At 37.3% G+C, this 15972-nt stretch overlaps 1 protein-coding gene across 1 annotated transcript in view; it reads right to left on the bottom strand.

Moving 5' to 3' along the window:
* RAD54B (RAD54 homolog B) overlaps positions 1-15972 on the bottom strand; it is a gene marked incomplete at its 3' end in the record, with an annotated part of 63592 nt that overhangs the window by 15780 nt on the left and 31840 nt on the right. Inside the window, 5 exon segments of the mRNA XM_082296877.1 lie at positions 1611-1836; positions 2549-2711; positions 5126-5413; positions 8460-8532; positions 8536-8660. Coding sequence (XP_082153003.1) covers positions 1611-1836; positions 2549-2711; positions 5126-5413; positions 8460-8532; positions 8536-8660 — 875 coding nt within the window.

Here is a 15972-nt window from a genome sequence, read left to right on the forward strand (position 1 = left end):
AGGAAAACATTTTAAAAAGTCTACCAGTTCTTTGAATGCATTCCTTATAGACAAGAACAGAAAAAAATGTTTGAGACAAGTTCTTCCTTTTAAGTTATACTGGAGAAGTAACAGTATGGTAATTGCTGTTTTTCCAGAGAAGAAAGACAGTAAATTATTTTGAAATACCTCATTATACCCCAGGCAAGTCATACTGTGTCTTCCTTTTGCATGACAATATATTCCATGGTATTTGGGAACACAATCTTTAAAGCTGCTGAATGTCCCCAATCAAATAGGTCCAATGAGATGAGTTATAAGTAAGAGTATTAAAGTTATTTAAACTTAAAGAAAATGAAAGCTACTATCATTTTGGGGCATAGTAACTGTCATCAAATTCAGGCTTTCTCCTCCCAACATTACTCATAAAAACTGCAAGAAAACGCTCAATTATCTCTAACTACCCTTTTAGGTTAAAATGTTGCCATATTATATTTTGCCTTGTATCCATTTCTTTTAGGAAATTTCACATCTCCCATCCTAACCTATATTATATTACAGTTCCTGACAAGTCAGTTTGCTTCATTTCCACAACCTGAAACAAGTTACTAAGAAAAGCAAACAATGCAAAATACACCTATTACACATGCATTGTCTTCAGTGGAAGATCAGCAGTTTCAAGAGTTTGGCAATAATGAGTCAAATTTGAAGAAATATTTATTGCTACAAAATTTTGTACAGTCTACCAAGAAGTAAACTTCCATTGAAAACTTCTGTTTCATCTGAAATACTCATTCTTCCATACAGACAATAAGCATAATGCAAGAAACTAAAGGCAAATCTGGTTGATGTAAGGATTGGATAACCTTTAGAATGAAGTACTATTTGTTTCATCAGTCTACCTGTATGGAATTATTAGATTAAAAATAATTTTGGAATATAAGTATCTTTGTTGCAAGCACCAATGCAGGTACTGTAAGCTCTCCACTTCCTTTGAATTCATGAATGTTAATACCAGCAGGAACAGCTTCACTATAGGAGAGGACAGGGATCAGCATCATCCTGCTTCTTAGTAAGATTTGCACTTGTCTGCAATCTTCTAGAGATGAGAGATAGTCTCATTACCTAACACTGAGACTCTAGGCTTGGTAACTCATGAGACTTTAAATCATCTCAACAGAGATCTAATTCTTGACAGTGACAGTAATGGGAATAACCTCCTGAAGTACCCCAAAATAGGCAGCCAAAACAAAACAGAAGTTTTCAGTACAGAACAAAAGCAACTACCACAGAAACAGAGTACAAGGTAGATGCTTTGGTATGTAAAGCAGGGAAGGTGTGCACTTTGAGAGACAACAGAAAACTCCTTAAACTGAAGAGGTACAGAGACGAGCATGTCACCTTTTACAACTTCACAGGTGAAACCAGAGGAAACGTAAGACAGACATATGCTACCTGTGAGCTTGAGTTATGACCGACCGCAAAATACCCATATGGACAATTATGTGAAGAAGAAATAATGTATTACAAATAAATATTAACAGAGAATTACTAGGCTTGGTCTCTAGTTTAAAAAAAAAAAAAAAAAAAGAGGAAAAAAAATCATAATTCCTTTTGGAAATAAATCTTACCTGATCAACTGTAAAGACTTTGATTCTTTCACTTCCCAACCATTTCTGAAATTCCTTTTTCCAGTTTTTCACCAGACTCCCAGGGGTGACCACCAGTGCTCGCTTTAGCACAGGTTTGCATCCATAGGGCCCTTGACGGAGAAGAGTCCAGACAAGTGCAATGCATTGCAGTGTTTTTCCTAAGCCCATCTCATCAGCAAGAATAGCTCCAAACCTGCCACTAACTCTGCAAGATGTAATGAGGCAGTGGTAACATTTTAAAAGACATATTTATAATTGTTCACAATTGGTTTAGGGATTTGCTTCTGCAGTTGTTTTATGAAGTATAAAGAACCTATTTATACTTATTATGGTACTGTAATAAGTATACTGTAGGTTTTTATTCAGTTATAGTACAAGATCTTAGAATGAAAATTCTCATTTTCCACAGTAACTCATTAGTCCTCTAAAACTAAAGTTTAAATCTGCTTTTAGAACTAAAATTATTATCCAATACCTTAAGGAATCTATTACACTATAATTTATACTTTTGAAAACAATGCTGTATTTTTTTCAACAGGTTGAAATAACATCCTTTTTATTCTAAAAGCCTGAATTATAAATTACATTAATAACTTTGAATTATATGAAATATAAATCCCAGAAAGCAGTGTTCTTCAGCATGACTTTGATTTTATCTGTGTTTATAAAACTTGGTATGTAGAAATGACTGGCCTTTTGGTGCACTAGCATCTCATGACATCTGGCAAAATCATGGTAAGTGTGATGGTACATTTAGGTCAGAAAAAACTTGTGCAGCCTCTTTTGGGAGAAAATTACTAACATTAATCAACTGAACAATTGCTCAAAACTTCAAAACTTCCCAAGATGTCACATTTCAAACATGGGCATGAAAATACTATAGGTATTAAAAGCCAAAAGGATAATTATTACCTTACCTCATTCCCATTACACATTCATATAGAAATATAATTCCTTCTTTCTGATGTTGGCGGAGATTATTTGCAATGTAAGGATCTACAACTACATCCACCACAGGTAAACCAGCCTTATTGAACATCCACTGATGACTTGAATTTGGTCGTGGCATAACTAGAGAATCTTGAAGTTCAAAGCATAATGAAGTATTACACAAAAGCATTACTTTTAGTCTGTTAGCAAAATCCGTTAGGGTTAAAGTCAATGATCTAATGACTGTTAAAAATACTGTTTAATATATCGACCATTCTCAGACTGAAAATGCATTTATAAGTACCTAGACTGCCTTCTACATAAAAACATTTTTTTAAAGAGGTTTTCCAAATAGTTTGCATTCTTCTCAAAGGTAAAGGTGATAAACTGAGAAATATGACGGGTTTTTTCCTGATGAGGTGAAACCGCCTACCCAATAAAAGCTGCATGATGACTTTGAATTCAGAGTTAAATTAGAAAAAGTTCCAGAATACTTCTGAATTGAAAGTCTAAGAAAAAACCATAAACAATGACCTACAAAAAATCTAAATACTGCATTTCAAGGGGATATTCTTGTAGCTTCCCAGAAAGACTTCTCTGTCCAAGAAACAGAGAAGACAAGAAACAAGGCACTGATTTGCTAAAGAAAAATAAGGAAGGATTGAGCATGACCTGACAAAAACTGACACAGTGCATGAATAAAAGAAGTTGACAGGTTTGAAGACATACAGAGGCAAAGAGAGAATGAAGTGTTGAGCAACATCTGAGTAATAGTTTTGCTTGCCATAATCTGTTTACAAACATCATAGTTTTGCTAGACAATGTCCATACTGGGTTGCTTCTGCTGCTGCTACATACCTTCACTGAAAAATTGGATTGTCAGAGGACAGAATGAGAAAGCAATTTATAGCTTCTGGTATTTTTATGTCACTAGAGTAGATCTATACTGATAATTTATTCATGGGAATAGGTTGGTTGAAGGCTTGTATCAGTCAGGAAGATTTTGTTTCCTACTGACAAAGGGTTGAGTTCTGATGGATTAAATCAAACTGCATGTGTATATATTTAAGACCCAGTGGTAACAAAAAGATAACCTTTCTGACAAAAATTTGGATGAAAATGAAGAAGAAACAAGGCTTGGATAAACACTGGACTAAAAGCTTAGAGATTGTATGTGGAAGATGTAGTTCTGCATCTTTGTCAGTGTGCTCTGTTCTGCTGGCTTTCCGTTTTGTAGAAGGTGCATTTTAATCAACTGTAATCATAGACTTCAACATGAAAACCTCTGACTGTTTCAGTATCAAGGTCCTGGGCTTGTAAAGTATCCCAGTAACTTCTGCAAGAGGTTATGCAATCAGGCATTAAATAATGTGATTCTCCTGTGTAAGCAAACCTGAAGACAGAGAATCCAACCTATTGATGTCTTGAGGGCTCCCAAAATCTGATAGGAGGTATTCAAATTCACCAGAAGTCAGAGATGACAACTAGAATAAAATGCAACTTTTTAACAAACTAGTGCAGAAACAGTAAACAAGTAAATTTATGTGCTGAATATATTGGCTTTTTTTTGTAAGAATGTTAATGCAGCATCATCTCGCAACCACAGGAAGGAACATTCTTAGATAAAATGTAATCAAGTTAAATTAAGACCAGAAGCTGGTGTTAATCAGGATGCCCTACAAAAGGGCCAGTGATATCACTAATTACCACTTGATTAAGATTTCATTGTTTATTTACATAGCAGCTAGGTAACAGCTTCAAAAAGTCCCATATCATATCAGGATATGAGGTAAGAACTAGGATGGAGGTATTATAGTAAGAATGTAGAAAAAAAAGTATATTTTTAAAAATAAGAATGGCTCTGCTTAGCAATGTTTTTTACACTCATTATCTTCCATCTGAAAGACAGATTCACCAGCAGAATATAGTTCCTAAATGGTTTGTAGACAAAAGAATACTTCTGCTTAGATAATCAACACCACTTCCTGCACCTATCAAATGTTTATGGGGTCCCTCTTACACAACTGCTTAACCAGCCTGTTCCTACACAGTATGTGAACTCTTATGGCTCTTCAGCACACCATACTTCTAGCACTATAAAACTAAACATTTATTCCAAAACATATCTGGTTGAGTTTGAGTACTGTAGTTACACTCCCTGGATGAGATGGATCAGGAATTGTCAGACACAATTCTCTGAAAGTGGCATAACTTTTCTATTACTGATCCTCCTCTGCAATTACTGTGCTGCCCCAGGGGGAAGCTGGAACTCATCTAGAACTTCTAGCATGTGTCAGATTGTTTCTCTGATCAATAAACTCATTTCCCTTGGCAAAACTCTCAGAAACTACTCTAATGTGTTTCCACAGCCATCTGTAACAACTAAGAAAAACTTTATGCAGTGCAGAATATTTTACTTGTTAGAAACACACGTGACAAAACCCTAACATGATTGAACACTAGTACTATATGTCAGAAATACTTCAGTAATACATGGAATTACACATTCAATATTTTTTGAGAGTCAGAGGATGTTTAAATAAACTTTAAAATTTCAATCTTACTTGAAGTATTTGGATCATGGCGAGGTTTGCAGCTTTGAGAATCTTTGAGCATATTCTCTTTAGTACTGGGTTGACAGACATTTTTGAATGGTTTACAGAATGGTTTTGTAATAGTTTCAGATAATGCAGCTGGAACTGTGTCGTGAGTCCCTATTCCAGCCTGAAAACACCTGCCACTGCTGAAATCATCTGCTGAAATTACACCCATCACTTCAATTTCTTTTCCGCCAACCATCAGTGTTTGACCTTCATGGAGACTTTCTAGCTCTTTAGCTTTATATCCAGTACCTAAAAGAACATAAAAATTAATTAATTAGGACAACACAGCAAGTACTACTTCCTTAACACTAGTACTCATCTGCAGGAAGGAAAAACTGTGCAAAGGTATCTGAAACATACGATTGTTACACATAAAGCCTTTCCCTCCTTAACAGAGTGACATGTGAGTGCTAACAATCAGAATTAGATAGCAGAGTATATGAGCAAATACTTGGTCATCCTCATCACCAACTAAGTCTACTGAATGTCAAACAACTGCTCAAGAGACCTTTTAAAAATTAGCCCCACATTGTAAAATCCAGCAGTTTGCCTTACTAACCATCCTAGGTCCTTTTCCCTTTCTTTCATGCCCCCAAAAGAACTCTCCTAACCCCTCTCACTATTGATCTAAACAGGGTATTCTCTACTTTAAAAATAATTCTAAATTTGTTTTTTTACACTTAAAGATTCAGATGCACCTGAAATCTTCACTTCTACATATGCTCTGGAACATGCTCTGATTATTGCCAAGATTTATGAGTAAGTTCAATAGTTGTTGGGCTCAGTCAGGTGGGCATTCTCAGAGCAGCTACAAATACTACTGGTCTCATTACAAAATACAGCTACAGCTGCCACTTCCTTTTAACACAACAATGTAGGAAAGAGTGGGGGTTCCTTGTTTTAAAGAGCAGTCTACTGGTTGAAGCTCTCACACAAGAAACAGAGGACATATATAATTCATTTTATTAACTCAGAGATGTCAAAGCCACATCACTTCAGAATTCTTTATCTCAATTGTTGAATTTGTGTAAATTTAGATAAACAGGCTTGAATCCTTAGTCAGGCCAAAACAAACAAACAAAAAAGGCATGATTGTGTAGACCAGCAGTTAAATCACTCAGCTGTGAAGAAAGAAGCAAGGCCTCCCAAGGCACATTTTATCCAACAAACACCACATTTAAAGACTCCTGGAAGCTGTTTGCAAAGCTCAGGTCTGCCACTTCTAGGAATGTGAAAGGTTGGAAGGTGAAGGTCTGGGTTTGAATTCCTTTAAGAGGAAAAAATTACTGAGGTATTTCACAGCCTAAGCAAGTGCTGAAAAATAGTCTGGCCTAAAGGGAGACACTTTTTTTTCTTTCCTTTGAAAGTATTCAGAAAGCACATAGTGAACCTTGTTTGGTTCTTGAAAGAACACTTGCTTTCAGGAAAGAGCTGAAGATGCCTGAACACAAGAGAATACACGTGTCTTCCTGAACAGGGTGCTTGGGGAGGGCATTTATGATCTCCTTTGCTCTGCATTTTTGTTTTCTGTTATTGCCTCTACATAGCTTCAGGCTGAGCATACTGAATACAGGTGTATCCCTGTGCAGATTCTGGTCAGAAGAGTCTAATTCTAAGACAGGATGGGCTTTAAGGGTAGATGGAAACTGGGAAGGCAAAAAGCAAACCTACAAAGCTCAACTGTTTATGCAGCTGCCAGAAATAACCATTTCTGTAACATACAGCAATTTACAAGACAGCACGTCCTAAATTCTTTGCAATGCATTATTAAGGAATTAGGACATTGCAGGGGAGAACAGAAAGATGTTCTGCTGCCTCAAAAATGAGCTATAATCTGTGCTGGTTTTAGGTTCCCCTGTGCCATCCTTGATCCAGCCCTGGTAAGCCTAAGGAAAAAGAAAATTCTTCCTTTGCCTTTTTCTTCCCATTTAAAAATAATAATCCTGGAGCCTCATACACATTCACTATAAACTTCCCAGTATTACACACAATTTTGGAGGTAAGCACCACTACCTTTCCTTCTCACTCAGTGAGCCAAATAATTGCAGAAATTTAAAACTCACACTGCTTAAATTGGTCAATTTATTATTTTCTTAGAATCAATAAGAATTGAAAGCAACTCTGAATGGGCAAGTTAGCACTAATGACATTGGTATTGTTGTGCTCTCTAACACCATCAAACATGGTAAAAAAACTTTTACCAGAGAAAATCACAATGTTCATTTTTCTATTGTGTTTGCTGCTAATTCAAGATGACAGGACTTGAAAAAACACAAGAACAACAGGGTGGTGGCTGATGCATTCCAGGCATTACTCTCTTTCACTCTGCCTTTTTCAAAAACAAGCAAGTCTGTACATATATTGCTTTGCTATAAATAAATTCAAATTAACTTCTAAGTCACAGACTGATTTGCAAATCAAAACTGCCTGGTCCTAACAAGGCTCACAATGTCACAATTGTAACAAAAGAGCAGAGAAGCCATCTCTGACCTAAAATAAATCACATTATGCTTTGCAGAAACATTGTCCAATCCTACTCCCTTACAAAATATCTTTGGCTCCATTAGCAAAGTTAATTCTTGCTTTGCTTTCAGTAAAAAATTACTGCTTCAAGTTGATGGCAGCCTATGGTTTGCAAGTCTTATTTTTAACTCTGATATCAACCCAAACTATGTCTTACAGCAGCAGCTGCTGCTAAAACTACAAGACTAAAAATTGCTACACAGTTGACTTTGGCTGGGCTGGAAATGTTGCTGTTTGCCTGTCTTTCCAACAAAGATAATATTTTTAGCTGTTTGACTGGCTGAAATGTAGAGATCCAACCTCTGAAATTCCTGATTGCCCTACCGGTGACTGGAATATCTACAAGAAACTTACCTGTATCTTTTCCCCAGATTTTAACTCCTTCATTTCTTCATTATGTGAGCAACTTTAATCAACTACTCATCCCTCATTTGGCATTTCTGAATTAGTACAGCCATTGATTTCCAGATCCTCTCTTTGGACTAGCATTTGGTGCTTCTGTGAATAATGTTATTCAGCCTGCTCCAGCCTCCCCCATGCATCTGCCTTATATGTAATAAATATAAAGCTTTCTTGAAGTCTTCCCCCACCCCCCCCCCCCAAAAAAAAAAAGACAAACCAAAAGCAAACCCAAAATCTCTACTGTGTTTTCATCCTGTGGTCCACATTGGTATGAAGAACTAAAACATCTAAAGAGCTGGGTCTCTGTTATTCAAAGCACAGCAATTTTCTGCCAGGTGTTCCCTTGAGCAAGTATGCAATTCTACAGTACCTCTGCCAATGTCTTTGCCTTCCATATCTTTCAATATTACTGACTTTCCTTTTATCGTAAGAATAGCATCACCTTACCACTTCTTGTGCTTTTTCTTTGATGCCTTACACCACACGACACTGAAATATTTCACAAGGCAGTCAGGTGCTTCCTGAGCTGCTTCTTCCTTTGCTGTCCCTGATGTTGGCAAATACAGTGCATCTAAAAGGGAAATAAAATAACAAAGAATATCTCAGGTTCTCCTGATAAAGCGTACAGTCTTTTGCATTTCAAAAAAAAACAAGGACAATCTATACATTTTGTCTTATATAACAAAGTGGTATATTTCTTGTCCTTATCGTAAGTTTGGATTGAGACAGAACAGCACATAAGGACTCATCCTGAAAAAAAAAGCAAAAACCAAGCCAACATTCATTGTTTCAGAAAGTATGTACTTCCAGGGAAGTCAGATTACTTGTTGCACTAGTAAGTGAGCTCCTAATTTGACATACATACAAGATGATAAGAATGGAAAAAAAAATAAAAGGAAAGGCTGAAAAAAAAAGCAAAAGGGAAATGACCACAAGAGAAAATGAAAACAGGGTCCTCGTGAGATGGTGCTGGGCAATGTTCTGGAAGCAAGGACAGGAACAAAGAACTCAGAAAAGGGAACAAAGGAGTCCAGGAAACAGATCTGGAGCTGAAGTTATCTGTACTAAGTGGCAGAATAACCATAACTGTAATAACACAAAATATGATTTCAACTCCTTTCCTTGCACCCTTCAAAAATAAGTAGTTGTGAAAATCTTGAAACACACCATCGCTTGAGTATGCACCAACTCAAACACCGTTACTAGGCTTAGATTGATTCAGATTTGTCAGCAGTTACCTAATTATAAGTGTCATAGGTGTAAATACTAATAGGCAATATTTAGGTTAATAAGGTGAAGCAATGATAATAAACAGACAGCAATTGATTATAACATCTATTAAGAATAAACACAGGCTTTCAAGAGTTAGCAATCTGAGATAAGCAGTGGTAGAGAAGTCACCAGCATTACCTAAAGGAATATCTGTAGCATTCCTTTTCAGCACATGCACAGCTTCAAAGGGAGAATCAGACTAATTTTCATTAAAATACCCTCGCATGCTGGTTAAAAGCTTAAATCGGTTTGCTCCTTTGATTCCATCTGGGATTCAACACTATACAAATCTGTTACAGAAAAATGCTTAGGCCACAGAGTAACCTTTCCAAAATTTCCAAGTGTGCTGGTATTTAAAGGAGAAGCAGCAAAAGGAAATCCTTGCTCAGAGTAATGGTGCAAAAAAGAAGCAGCTTTACCCCTTCTACACCAGTCTACATATTCTTAAAACTGCAAAATACTCGTAAGGTACACACCTAAAATGAGTGCAATTTTTCAGACTAGTATTTACTAAAAAGGTATTATCTAAATGAAAAATGCTGTATTTATTGAATTGAATTTTCTTTCCAAAACACTCTAAAAGTTGTATTGTTGTATAGAACTCTATGCTAACTCAGTGCCTAAAGCAAATAGGATTTTCCATACATAGATGTTTCTTCAGTGCATTAGCCAACATCTGTAGTTTCATGCAGCAGATGTATCCCCATCTCCAAGGAATAACAGAGCAGCTACTGAACACTGGCACTTCACAGAAGGATAAGAATACGGAACAGAGTAAAACCCTTTTTGAAATGTAGTGAATTCTTTGTAAATCCTAGTAAATGAACTAGACAGTAACAAAAAAATCTTTGCAGCTCTGTAAAAAAGTTAAAAGGCTCTATGGGATCTTCAGTAATCACAAGTGATAAGATTTAGAGAAGTGAAAGAAAGGGGGTAAGAGAGAAAACCTGTACCTTGCAAAAATATAAAAGATTAATTTCATTCTATATTGAGCTTCTAATTGCAAATTGATTCAACCGATAAATACAAGATGGTTTTCTTTTTGTTTTTCAAACTGATTCTCTTAGTCTAATCAACAACTACTTTCCTTATTTTAAAATTTCGAACTATTACTGCAAGAACTGGAGATTTCACTGCAGAATTTTCTTCTTCTCTCTTGAAGGATGGCCATCCATAAACAAATGACCATCTCTTTGTCTCCTCCACTGACCTCCTGCATGAGTTTGGTGACCCCTGAGATCTGTTTTATGGTCATTGCTCTTTTACTCAAATCGTCCTGCATGGTATTATCTGAATCACCAGTAGATTAAATTTCAAGTCAATAATAAGGCTTCAATAATAAGTCTTTTCTTATCCCTGCTTCATTTAAAAAAATTAGAAAATCAATAATTTGGAAACAAAAGTGGAAATTGCTAGCCTTTTGTAATACTGACTTTTGCTGGAAAAGATTTCCAAAGCAACCTGTCCCCCATAACAAGCAAACTGAGCACCAATATTCCATGCAATACTACCATGTTCCTATGGGGAAAATGAAAAATTATAGCCTCTGCAATGTTCAGATATCTTCCCTCAATTTGTTTTCTGAATTATCACAACTTCTGTTTATAGAAATATTCAATAACAATGTTTCTCTGCTACATAAATGATCTTCCTTTTACCAACAACTACAGTATAGTTTCAGATAAAAGTGTAAGGTGGGTTTTTTTTAATTAAACATTTTTAAGTAAAAATAATTGCATCCTCTCAAAATTATCTTCCATATAATTTCCTTGCATAGAGAACCTAAACCTGTTTAGCAACATTGCCAATTAGGCACTTGCATTCAACCTTCTTATTATCTTATCAGTTTTGTTTGTATTCAGCTTCACACCTATTTAACTTTAAAGATTACTCCAGTGCAATAGCAGAATATTTAAATTCAATAGAGTGTCATGAGCTTTTCAGGAATTGAAACGAGACTGGTATATTATGCACAGGAACTAAGTTCAGTGTTTGATATAGGGGTACAGAGAGCAGTGGATTCAACAGAAACCCCTTGCTGCTCAGAGATCATAGACAGTATCTGAAACAGTTGGATTTGCTGAGACCCTGGAAGATAAATTGCAACTGTACCCTCTGAGTTCTGCTGTTAATCAGTTTGGAGTGAAAATAATAAGTAACAGCAACTTTGCATACACCACAGTATGAGAAACATCAGGAAATCATGCCCACTCATTTCACTCCCAAGCAGTCAACAGCCCAGCCTGGCAGTAAGGTTTGCTTAACCATGAAGAAACCGTAGCAAGCAGCATGGCTCTCCTCCCAAATGAAGGGCTTGGGAACTTTAAGGACGTGGCTAACAAGGATTTGAAAAGCTTCCACAAATAAAGCTTTCTCTCTCTTGTTGAGAAAACAAGGGCTTAGGTTTCAAGATATAAACCATAGCCTAGCTGATACAAGGAAAAGTTTCAGCAGCCTCAAGAAGGTGATGATTTACAGAAATCGGGACGGGATCCAGGAGAGGGGACTGGGAGCATTCCAATGGCAAACTAGTTTAACCAGTTTCTGATGAGCTGGATTTAGAGAAAATGCATCGATTAAGAGCGTTGGGTTACTCCCAATGCAGCAAGAAAGTAGCTGCATTATGAAAGACTACCCAAGGTAACTCAAGCGTTCATTTTCAGGGCACTGTGGGCTGTAGCACTGCAAGTACACGCGCGCTGCCGGGAGGAGTGAGCGGCATGCTCCAGTGAGCTGGGCACCGGCACCTTGGCCTGGGTGTGGTTTAATGGATGGCTTAACCCCATCCCACTGCAGGCTGCTGCCAAAGCCCATGAGCTCACCTTTCCTTCCCTCTCTCGCTCTGCTTCTCATCCACCAGCTGCTAGAAAGCCAGCTCAATGAATCCCATCAGCAGCTACAGTCAATATAGAGAGGGGGTTTGTGCAGTTTGGACCAAGGAGACTGGGAGGCTGCCCATTTTTTTGTAGCAGGTCCATACTTGAATTTCCACAGTGTAAGCATGTATGAAACAACAGGTGAGTTTTCCCTCAACTGCTCTGAATCTTCTCAATAAAATGTACTGTCACAATGCAAAATTACAGTTTAGAGAAGACAACTTTGATTCAAGTTGCGCTCTATAGCACTAAGAAATAATTAAGAAATAGAGGGAGGCAAATAAAAAAATCCGAACTGCAGTAAAAGGAGGCTGGGGATTTGAATGAATCAGCCCCAACTCAACGGCAGTGCTCTGCTGTAGCCTCTGCAGTGACTCTGCTCAGGTGCCATCAGTCTGGTCTATGGAGCCAGCACCATCTCTTTCTTCTTTCGATTAGACGAACTAATCGAAAAGCTCCTTAATGAAATTAATTCATAACTTTTGAGAAGAGAGGTTTACATAGCAGTTAAATGTCTAGGTGCCTATGAAAGATCTATATGTCACACACTCCTAAGATATCCTAGGAATATTTAAAGAAATATGAGTCAGATAGCATCATCTTTCACTTGCAAAGCAATTTAAGTCTAATGATAAACTTAATATTATGCTAACATGTAAATGTATATTAGTGTGCCTCCAAGATGGAAAAATATGCAATAACTCTTCCCACAGCACTTCTGTGAGACTTCAGGAGTAGTGCAAACAGAAGGAGTCAAACTAACTTGCCCTAAATCCACAGGAATCAATGACAGTTGGGATTCCATTTCAGAGTCATTTGATTACAACCCAGTGCTTTGTACCTCTCTTTCCAAGACAAAATATATTTGCAATTAATTTTGCATGTATCAGCATAGATAGTAAACTCACCTAAAGACTGATATTTCAAGCAGGAATATTTTCTTTGGAAAACACATCATTGTTCGAAATCCAAAATTATTTCTAAACAAAAATGCAAATTATAAAAAATTTTTAATATTTTTAAACTTCTGTGTCAAAGTCTCTTAATAATCTGAAATGCCAATCAAACTAGCCTCTGGATTCCTGACCATGCAATACTACAGGGATTTCCTTCAGTAGATTTTATTTTACACAGCTAATAACTTTGCCAGGCCTTCACCAGTCCATAGTACACCTTCCATGCTAGCTGTCTCAGTTGAAGCACATATATTCACACACATTCACAATGTCCATAAAAACTGGCAGTGAAAGAAAAATCACTGCTTATAAGAAAGAAAACACAGATTAATCCAGTTTTAGCCACAATGAACTCTTACTCCTTGTAGAAGCTCTATTAACTCAATACTCTGGAGAAGAATCTAAAAATCTGGGGAGGAGATAACACTTTTTCTTTTTTTGCTAAGGTAAAATTTTTCCATTCCTGAAAGCTAAAAGCTCTTAGAAGTAGATACAGTTTGCACATTCTCTGCAGCTTAATTTCCTGAGGATTACACACTGGACATGCTCTAACTGAGGCCGAGAATAGGCTTCTCTTTATTCACAGTTTTCACTGCTCAGACCAAAGTTGGGCTTTTTCCATAGTTCCAGCAGGGAATTTTTCCACGGCCCTCTCCTTCAGACCATCATCCCCTCTTCTTGGCACCAAACACGTAAGGATGGCAGAGAGGACAAGGACCAGATACAAGGAAGAGCAATTTGGGAGATGAAACCTGAAAAGAAAGACTATTGCTGGAAAGGAAGGCTGATGTTAAACCAGTGGAAAATTGACAACTGAGTAAAAGACTGGAAGTCTGAGCTGGAAGCTGAGTATGTAGGGAAAGGCTAGAAACCAGACAGGGAGTAAAAGAGTAGGAAGACAACATGATATGTTAGGAGGAGAGTTGGGGAGAACCACTCAGGCAGACTGGGACTGGGGTCCAATATGAGTCAAGGACCAGAGAGAGAGTTGGAATCTTCTGAGTAGGAGCTGGTGCAAAACAAAACTTACTGCCTCTCATCTCTGACCCTCAAAATGCAAGATTCACTAAGAAAATGTACAGCTGGAAAACACTGAGGGAAATCACAGGACCACTTGGGAGGAAAAAATGAGAACAGGAGCTGATTAGGCAATGACAGGGAAAATAGAAGTAGAAAATGACAGCAGTAGAAACCAACTGAAGACAACATGATACTTCAACAAAAAATGGCAAGCAGTTGAGCACAGAAGGGCACTAACCACACAAAGACATGAAGCGCACTCAAATAAACACAATGTCCTTGTAAACAGGGCCCATTTCTCTTCCCAATCATTTAACTTTTTCCCTAACTCAATTTTTAAGACTACCAAGGTGGTCTTAAAGGTAGTCAGCTTAAAAATACTGTAATTGTTCCACTATTCTATATAATTTTACAGACTCAGGTTTGGTAGGTGCTCTACAGGTGAATAGGGCAATGGAAGATTTAGGTGCAGCGTAAGAGATGGAGGTAATTAAGCTCCTGAACTGTATCCATTTCACAGATTATTCCCTGCAAGACAAACCCAAATCCATTCTGAGTTAAGGACCAGCATAAGACACAGAATCAGACAAATAACTTCTAGTGGACAAGTTCACAAAGGCAAAGCAGGAGCTAAAGCTTGAATCATTGTATCACTTTCCTTAAAGTCCCCTCAGTACATCCTGCTCTTCAACTGAAAAATTTTCAGTCTTTTAATTTCTTTGCTGTCAGCAAGCATGTGCAAAACTCACTGGGCAAAAAACACTGCGTGCTGTAATATTAATGGTCTACACTGAATTCGGTGATGTCTTAATGCAGTAATTTGCTTTATTATTCCAAAAGGGACAGATAAGGTTTTCAACCCTGATTGTCTTACATAGATGAAAACATCAAATAAATGGAATAATCTGTTTAGAAATATTAATTTGCTACAAAACCCAAGATAGCATCTAAAACCTTGTGGTACAAAACTATGCTACCTACCTGCCCACCACCCCTATAAACCATCTTCCATCAAGTGAATAGTTTTAAGGTTGAGAAGTCAAGCAAAGTCTGAAGGTGTCAAAAATAAGGTATTCCAGTGACCTGATCTGCCCCACTGTGCATATACATTCATGATAAAATCTTTAGAGAAAACATGCTGCACTACACTGCCATGGGACCTCTTGCTCATTCAGTGCAGAGAATTGAACTGCTGAAAAGGCAGGAAAAGTGGCAGGAAAAAAGGCTGTTGCTGCCTCTGCCACCCCTGCATTGCTTTATTGTAAACTGCAAAAGGTGTGGGATGGAGGAGGCTGCAAGGACAGATAGTCCCATCTTGTGGTTAGATAAGCTGAATAATGCCCTGGAGAACTGGACTTTACTTGCATGTCTTCTGGAGTAATTTAACCCCAACTTTCAGTAACAAACATTTGTCTGAGTGAGCGCCTGACTTGTGATTCAGTCTCATTTGTATTAATAGTGAATACTCATGGATGTAACTGGAAGCTGTGGTTGGGAAAGATTAAGTGTACAGTATCCTAAAGCACTGAGACAATGCAGTCCTCAATGATTCAGTCTGCACCTTCCATAAAAGTGGGGCTTTTTGGTGTTATTCTCTCTGTGCCTCAACTCGCGCTTTATCTCCTAGAAAGTGGAGATTACACCAACTTTTTGTCTCACAAGGATGTTGTGAAATGTAATTACATCTTGGAGGCACTCAGATATTATCACAATGAGCACCAGAGGAAAAAAATTAGCTAATTAATTCAAAATAGTTTGA

The sequence above is a fragment of the Coloeus monedula genome, assembly GCF_965178545.1.
Source record: "Coloeus monedula genome assembly, chromosome: 1".
NCBI classification, from domain to species: Eukaryota; Metazoa; Chordata; class Aves; order Passeriformes; family Corvidae; genus Coloeus; species Coloeus monedula.